The sequence below is a fragment of the Triticum aestivum genome, chromosome 1A (assembly GCF_018294505.1).
Source record: "Triticum aestivum cultivar Chinese Spring chromosome 1A, IWGSC CS RefSeq v2.1, whole genome shotgun sequence".
Taxonomy (NCBI): Eukaryota; Viridiplantae; Streptophyta; class Magnoliopsida; order Poales; family Poaceae; genus Triticum; species Triticum aestivum.
In genome coordinates this window covers 579,340,966-579,349,198 of record NC_057794.1, presented here as the reverse complement: position 1 = coordinate 579,349,198, position 8,233 = coordinate 579,340,966, and the positions used below count along the sequence as shown (strand labels likewise).

At 47.2% G+C, this 8,233-nt stretch overlaps 1 protein-coding gene across 1 annotated transcript; it reads right to left on the bottom strand.

The window, feature by feature from the left end:
* Nucleotides 1-237: 237 nt before the first annotated feature.
* LOC123069539 (cinnamoyl-CoA reductase-like SNL6) lies at nt 238-6,128 on the bottom strand. The gene is made up of 5 exons (XM_044492429.1): nt 5,819-6,128; nt 3,906-4,081; nt 1,499-1,699; nt 1,248-1,401; nt 238-1,151 (listed from the first exon to the last, which is right to left on the bottom strand). Exons 1-5 carry the CDS (start codon nt 6,072-6,074, stop codon nt 841-843), a joined length of 1,098 nt encoding a protein of 365 aa, XP_044348364.1. The 5' UTR covers nt 6,075-6,128; the 3' UTR covers nt 238-840.
* Between the last annotated feature and the right edge of the window lie 2,105 nt (nt 6,129-8,233).

The following is an 8,233-nucleotide window of genomic DNA, read 5'->3' as shown; positions in this document are numbered from 1 at the left end:
CATGTAATTGCATATAACTCTTTATACGTTTAGCATTACTGCATGGTGGTTTCATTCGTACACCTGTGAAAGATGCTCTGTGTCGATGCTCTCTGCTTCTCAGATGCTCACAGCTCCTGGATCATCGCCCTACTTACGGGACCTCGTTGAAATGGTTGCAGCTTTGGGCATGTCCCGCGGCAACCATGACACCCCATACGTATGCTTGGCGCGTAGATGCAGCCGGAGCCCTGACAGCTCCAGGTGGCGAAGAGCCGACATCGAGGTGCCAAACCTTCCCGTCGATGTGGACTCTTGGGGAAGATCAGCCTGTTATCCCTAGAGTAACTTTTATCCGTTGAGCGACGGCCCTTTCACTCGGCACCGTCGGATCACTAAGGCCGACTTTCGTCTCTGCTCGACGGGTGAGTCTTGCAGTCAAGCTCCCTTCTGCCTTTGCACTCGAGGACCAATGTCCGTCTGGCCCGAGGAAACCTTTGCACGCCTCCGTTACCTTTTGGGAGGCCTACGCCCCATAGAAACTGTCTACCTGAGACTGTCCCTTGGCCCGCGGGTCTGACACAAGGTTAGAATCCGAGCTCTTCCAGACTGGTATCTCACTGATGGCTCGGGGCCTTCTTCGCCTTCCACCTAAGCTGCGCAGGAAAGGGCACCAGCAAAACGGCCTTGCGCTACGGTTTCATCGTCCTACTCTACCGGATCACCTCTGCAAAACACTCATGGACTCATGGTATCTACTCCTACTAAACTAGCTCAGCTTTATTATTCACTGGGGCACAACTCTGTACAACGCACGCCATTTTCTCTCCTCCCACGCGGCGACTCCTCCTCCCGGCCGGGTCAGTCGTACGCGACGGGGAGGTAGGCGTCGTGGGTGCACCGCCTCCGGGAGGACACCAGCCGCGCCAGCTTCCGGTTGCAGAGCTCGAACGACGGCGGCGCGGCGGCCGGGGGCGGCGGCGCCCTCGGCCGGAGCCCCAGCTGCCGCTCCAGCTCCGCGAACTCCTCCGCGCGGCGCACCACGTGGTCGTAGCAGATGTACCTCCCGCCGGCGGTGCCGCCCATCGCCTCGTACACGCGCACGTGCGCCTCCGCCACCCGCTCCACGTCCGCCGTCGCCAGCAGGCCCTCCGCCAGCATGGTGTGCGCCCCTGATATTTTCATCGAAGGAACAACTATCTGTCAGTGCTCGATCTGAGGACAATGCTGGTTCGATGCAAACACAATGGCCAGACAGAAACACAAACCTTTGAGGTAGGCAATGGAGGGGGTGGAGTTGCGCCGGCGGAAACCCGGCCCGGTCACCAGCGCCGGGCACACCGTCACGAGCTTCAGGTCCCGGCCACGCGCCGCCCTCCATGCCGCCTTCTCTGCCATCGTCTTGCCAAGCGCAAACCACAGCTACAAGAACAAAATAATTGTTTCACACCGTTAAATATACACTGCCGGTTGATCCACGCAATGGAGAGTCTACAGGTTGAGCGGAATCTCTCATCACCTTCTTCTCACGGCAGAAGGTCTCGTCGCTCCAGCAGCTCTCATCGACGGTGGCGGGGAACCGGTGGCGGTGAGGGTAGCTCTGCCTCCACACGCAGGCCAGCAGCGACGAGGTGAAGACGCACTTCCTCACCGACTCCGTCCTCACGCACGCTTCCACCACCTGCTCTGCCGCCTTGGCTTCCAGAGTCGCCATGTGTTTCTGTTCAAATGAACATTAGAAAAGTTATTAAGCGAGCCAACTTAATTTGGAGTAAGACTCGGTCTAATCAACATTCCAAGAATCTGTCTGCAAAGCACAGGTGGTGTAATGTAAAAATAAGAAGTGTTCTTAATTTTTTTTTCATTTTTGAAAAACATCCGCAACAGATTTTAAAGGACTAAATACAATCACAAAATTTGACTCAGTGGACCTTATGATTATTTCAAAGGAATCACAAGAACTGGGAATCTAGCAAGACTGAAAGAAACAGAAATGGAAGTATTCAGCAAGACTAGTACAAGTCTACAACTACTATCTGTTGGACCTTGAACAAGTTATCAACTCATCATAATAAACTGAAGGGCAGGTATAACCAGATCAACACCGACGGTCAATGGGCTACAGCCAAGCCACGTCAATTTTCACCTGATATTTTGTACAAAGTACTACTTTTCTTGGCGCATACTGCAAGTCTGCGACCCGGTATGATCAACTTTGGAAGAACTACGTTGGAACTTTCAGAGACGAAAGTGCTATGGATTCTGGCATAGAATGTCAAAAAAGATAAGACAGGGCACCACCTAACCAATTTATTCTACCACCTTGTTATTGACCCAAAAGGTGCTAAAGTAAAGCACCAGGAGGCTGAAGCTACTCCGCGCATCTGACAAAGCAGAGGCAGTGCTCAAATTTTCATATTGCTCTTCAACAGGATGAGCTTTCGACAACCGAAAGATCAACATGATGCCTTTCATATGTACACGTTCAAACCAGCAGGAGCTCAAGCATAGGTTGTACTCTTGAAAAGTACAGGTAAAGGGCATGTGGACTAAGTATCCAGGCCAGATGCTTTGCATGATAAGTAATCTAAAAGTGTTGGTGGAAATCACATGCTATGGTACTACAAACCTAAATTATGTTTCATCGTGCATTTTTTTCTCAAGTGTATGCAAAGCAGAGATAAATAATGCAAACAAATAGTAGCATATTACAAAGCAAGATCAAGAGCTACATCCATATCCATGATGAGTCTGCTAAAGCAATGGGTGTCAGCATCAGGCATGATCCAGTAAAGGCCCTACATCACCAATCTGAGTGGATTTGGTAGTTCCACTGTCAAACGCCATGCGAGCATGCGAATATAAGATATACTTGCAACCATTTTGGGGCTTGATTTGGCCTACTATGTTCAAACTATTTCCATCATATATCTGGATTTTGGAATCAGTAGGCTGTAGGCCCCTACCACCACTGGTTTTGTAGTAGGTATGCTTAGCAAATGGTTGGATGGTTACTTCTCACTGCAGCGGTCAATTCAGATAATTCCTTGATGCTTTTGGTCAGATAAAGTGCAACAGAAAAATGTAGAAAGAAACTGAATACAAAAGAGCTTCCAGTAATGACATCTGAAAAGTCAAGCACTCCAACTACACAAAGCCTATTGTGACATCAAATTTCCATAGCCTCATGAAGTTCATAAATCAATGGTTGTTGGCAGGATTCAATCGGAGATGAACACCACACCAACCAATCTTAGTTATATAGTAGATGCACACAATACGGATGATGTGGCCAAGGTCCTTTCTCAGGATTCATTGAAGGATAAGCACCGTGCATAGTTCTTGCAAATGACCATGAAAATTAACGAATTCTTACTCTTGTGATCACATATTGTGATAACACCGCTGGGAATAACCCAGCGCAGTACAAGATAGGGGTTGTCGCTAACTTGCATAACTACTGGCTGCAATGTGTACAGGTATTAAGTATGAAAATTCATCTCTCTGTAATAACAACTGACTCCTGATGAAATGTAAACGACATATGACTGATTTAATATGATTGTCGTGTTGTTTGTTAGCCATGATGTCCCTTGGTACTTTACATTTTGGAGCACTGGTAGAGTCCTCATCATGTTGACACCCACCTATATCGCATATGCCCTTACCAACTTGACACCCACCTATTCCATAATGTACCACCTCTTTGCCTTCCTCAAGGGACAAGACAAAAGTTTTTGTGTCACAAGTTGAGATGTAGGAGCAGTGACACTGTCAATAACAGCATCTCCCTTCCGCAAACAAACAAAACAAGCAGACGAGTTTATCCAACATATTTTGCACGATGATTCTCTCATGCATGATGAACTTTCGAGACATATATCTACCTATTTTAGGAACATTGATAAGGGGTTGTGTGAGCTCACCGTGTAGCCGGAGATGCCTCCTGGATCCACGAGTGATGAGGTATGGAAGACACCAACACAGCCATCGAAAGCTCGGTGCAAGCTCTCCGGGTCCATGACATTTGCCATAATAGTCCAGACCCCATCCCTGCCATTCTCACCGAACAAATCCATCTCCCTCAGCTTGTCCAGATCCTCTGCCAAAGAAAAATAAATACAACTTAGTTTTGGAGTTCAACTTGGCAGTAAGAGTGAGCTATGAATGGGCTAGCATGGTATTCAACAATTCACAAGTGAGGAAGGCATCAAGCTGTAGAAAATGATCACTTTCGACAGTAATTATAAAGAGGCAGCAATGTCACTTCGAATGCTGCATTAAGAGAGACCATATAGGCATTGTCAGACACATTGTTGCTGACCTAGAGTAAGGATCAGACACAATGTCACACCGATTATTTTCACAACCGCCCTCCTCCTGTTCCAAAAAGGTGCAAGTAACATGGGCAAAAGTTACACGCATTTGGGTGAATGTTCGAGAACATGTCCCCACCGTTTCTTATCCTCCTTGATTAGGAAACTATGGCTTTTAAAACTGACAAGCTGCTAACGGACAAGGAATGACGCATCAGTTAACTTTAGGTAGCATATTAATTCCCCAAATGGTCCATTCAAGGAGGTGGTAAGCTAAGGTGATCCTATCAGTGAGTGACTACTAAACAAAAGGTGATCCTATCACTGAGTGACTACTAAACAAAAGGTGATCCTTATCAGAAATGCAATTCACATATACCTTAATTGCTCCAAATAAATAATCATATCCATCGGAGAACAACTACAGTTGAATTTCTTGCGCTGATGTGTGTGAAACAGCCTTGATTCTTCGCCAAAAGAAAAAAAAATAGCCTTAGTTGGTAGAGTTGGCGGGTGTAAAGAACACCACTAGAAACGAAGAGATCAAGTGCTGCCTCAGCCCTCACTAACATCAGTACATAATGCTACTGTGAAAATTGATGTTTTCTTCTGCTTCATTCGTTTACTAAATTACCTTGGCCAGGCCTATGGCACGCAAACGGAATGTTCGGTTTAAAATCCCATTCAGGCGCTTTTCCGGCAACCGATCAGGGAAAGGTATGAAACTCATGAAACTTCAGGAGCGAAAAACGGGGCATGCATTCCTTATGCATGACTCCACAGGCCCTTTCGCCTTTCACCCAAAGAGGGTGAACCCTGAACTGACCGATTTGGCTCCAAGGGGCAGGCAAAATTTTCTTGTGGTCGAGAAGAAGTGCATTGGTGAAACGTCAGCTACTACTGAGGGCGACGTGGTCATGAGCTGCGGACGGATTGCGATGGACCATTTTCAACCAACAAGTCCATGTCCCCAGCAGAAAAACACACACCTACGCACCAAACACTTGGACACATCGCTAGCGGTGACATCGCCAGCGCTCGGACGCATCCCTGTTCACCGGCGGTGACGACATACCGATTAAACGGAAAATGGGAGGGCCCCGGATTGTGGTAAAGAAAGTGGGTTGAGATTATCTTGTCCCCTTTCCCTTTGGAGCTAGGCACAACAACGAAATTACCATTTTGAACTGCCGGTTCCTGAACCCGAGCCGCTAAATTCTGAACTGCAATTTTGCACCTCCCACGCAAAGGGAAATGGAACTTGTACTGGACTCGTGGCGCAGCTGTGCAAGCTACTCCATCTATGTAATTTAAATTCGCCACGGCGCAAGCATTGCGGAATCCGCCACGAAATTTCGGAACGGCGGGGGAAGGTGGCCAACTCTCTCTCGGTCCGTCCGTATGTGGAATGTCGGGGCAGAGAAGCACCAAATTCCCCACCACCCGTCTCGCGTTTTAAACTCGACCAAGCGGTCAAGAGTCAACGAGCCACGGACCAAGCTAGCAAGAAGGGACCAACGGACCTTGGGTCTCGAGGGCGAGGCGGACGGAGTAGCCGTGGCGGAGGAGGCGGTCGACGACGGCGAGGCCGAGGAAGGAGATGCCGCCCGTGACGCACACGGCGCGCGCCTCCGCGGCGCCCTCCTCGGCGCCGGCCCCGCGCTTGCCCGCCGCGGCCGCGCCCCCGCCCCGCCACCTCCACGCGGGGCCGAGCAGCAGCGCCGCCCGCATCTCCTCCACCTCCGCCGCCATGCTCTGCGTGCTCCGCAGCACCCCCATGGCGGCTTTGCTCTGCTCCGTGTCACCTTGCCTTGGCGTGGAGTGGGGGCTGGTGGTCGATGGATCGTGTGATGATGGGTGGGTGGGCGACGTGGATATATAGGGGACGACGGCTGCCACGTCGTCGGCTCTGCCGGTCCGATTTTTTACATGTTGAGCATGTGCTCCATGGCTGATCATATACAAGTAGAACCACACGTAGTCAAATGGAAGTTGTCTAGTCAAATGGACGTATATTCGCATGAAATATTTATTTTTGCGCGATTTCTGCTTGCTATATGCTATATTTGCCGAAAACCGTGTAGCCATTTGACTGCACGAACTGGCCGCCACTAATTACAGTTTTTTTTTTAAAAAAAATGCGTGTATGGCATAGTCAGACTGGATCGCACAATTGTTTAGCTTTGACCCCAAAAGCCAAAACAGTATTCCTCAAACAAGAGTATTTGTCCCGTGTGCATGTATAAGGTATTCACACGCGACATGCACTACATATACATATATAGTACAACTGTATAAGGTACTACAGCATCAACCCGGTCGGTCCGTTTATTTATTTCAGAGAAAAAAAAAGCTAGTTGGTTCCTTCGCCGTGGCATTCGTCTAATCCCAGCTACCGCGGCGACGTCTACTTACATTGGCCGCCGCGGAGCTGGCTGGCCAGGCCGGCCAGTATGTGGAGAGTTTTTTTTTGTGTGTGTGTGTGTGTTGGCACTTAGCAGGGCCCGCTTGATCTGGAAGGATTAGGATTAGATCGGCTAGCCATGGCCATGATTCATATCCTATCTACTACTAGGGACCAAAACCAAAACCAAACCGTGGGTCTGGCTAGATTAGCTAGATGGTAATCTAGTGTCAATCGCTCGACGTGCTCTACTACTAGACTTTTTGGTGGGAAAGAGACACGATGCTCACTTCCAAAAGGAACAGCTGGCCTTAGTTAATTAATTATAGTACTGCTACTTTCTCACCGTACGAGTGGTCACTAATCCCGCGCTGACAGCCGTTAGATCTTAGAAACACAATGCCCGAGTGCCGTGGTTCTCCCATGGGATGTGTTGGGCCCTCCGTTAAAATCAAGGGCATAGTAATTTTTATTATTTATGATGTTTGTTGTACTGTTATGATTGAAAATGAGTAGAATAAAAATTATTCTGTAAAATAAATCGGGGGCATAGTAGATCGCTCTAGTTGTCAAAAACCTTCTCCAAAATTCCATATCTTTCAAGAGGGCATCGTCTAACCCATCCCGATATTTTAGTCTGCAAAAAGATAAATTATCACGTACCTACACAAGTGTAAACGAGAAGCTTGAGGTAGCAGCAGATTGAAGTGATAAAGTGCAAAGGAGAAGCTTGAGCTAGTAAACAATTTCTGAATGTTATAAAGTGGGGAAAGTAAAATAAAATTCATGACTAGTCATGGCACTAGGAAAGAGATGAGATTTCACAAAACCAGAGCCAAGCATAGTCCAGAATGTCAAATTTTCAGTTAGTTAATTATTACAGTCCTTTGCTAAAAGAGATGATCCGTCCAAGAAATTTAATACTAGATGCATGCAGTCTGTTGAGGATCTTTTAGTGAATGACTAACAACAAGTAGCCGAGCTTGCCCAAGAAAGATTAGATTCAGAAGTGCTGGCTGCTGCTAGTGAATGGAGCTGACAGTTATACAGTGTCAATTGACAGTAAGTAGAGTGAGATGATCAAACGTTTGTGTTAATTGACAGTGGCTTGTCCTGGATATAACTCATTTTCTAGGTTTACCTTGGGTAGATAGCCCATGAATGCGGAACAGATACTTACATTCACGCCGTGAGATAAACTTATTTTCAGGTATAAACCATGGACAATTACCCGATGATACAGTGCATTTTTCTTCAGTGTATGTCTTCTTTCGTTGAGTAGCATAAATTAGACCTATCATTATGTAAGATGCAGGAGTACTTCTTATACTCTGTGGCATTGCCATACTTAGCCAAGAGTCCCCATTTCTTATATTCTGTGAGATGCAGTCATCTTTTACTCCAGTTCTTATAGTATTTTGGAGTACATTGCCTGTTACGCTGCTTGCAAGGTTAGCATAGGTTCAGAAATGGGGACTAAAAAACAGTGATTTAATTTTTCAAGTTTAAATTTGAATATCAGCAGTAGTGATTT

Bases quoted from the DNA above. Each gene is read 5' to 3' on its own strand.
- LOC123069539 (XM_044492429.1), bottom strand. From the start codon at position 6,074: ATGGGGGTGCTGCGGAGCACGCAGAGCATGGCGGCGGAGGTGGAGGAG. The intron at 4,082-5,818 runs GTCCGTTGGTCC...TTTCTTTGGCAG, and splicing joins CCTCGCCCTCGAGACCCAAG to AGGATCTGGACAAGCTGAGG. The intron at 1,402-1,498 runs GTGATGAGAGAT...TTGTTCTTGTAG, and splicing joins CCTTCTGCCGTGAGAAGAAG to CTGTGGTTTGCGCTTGGCAA.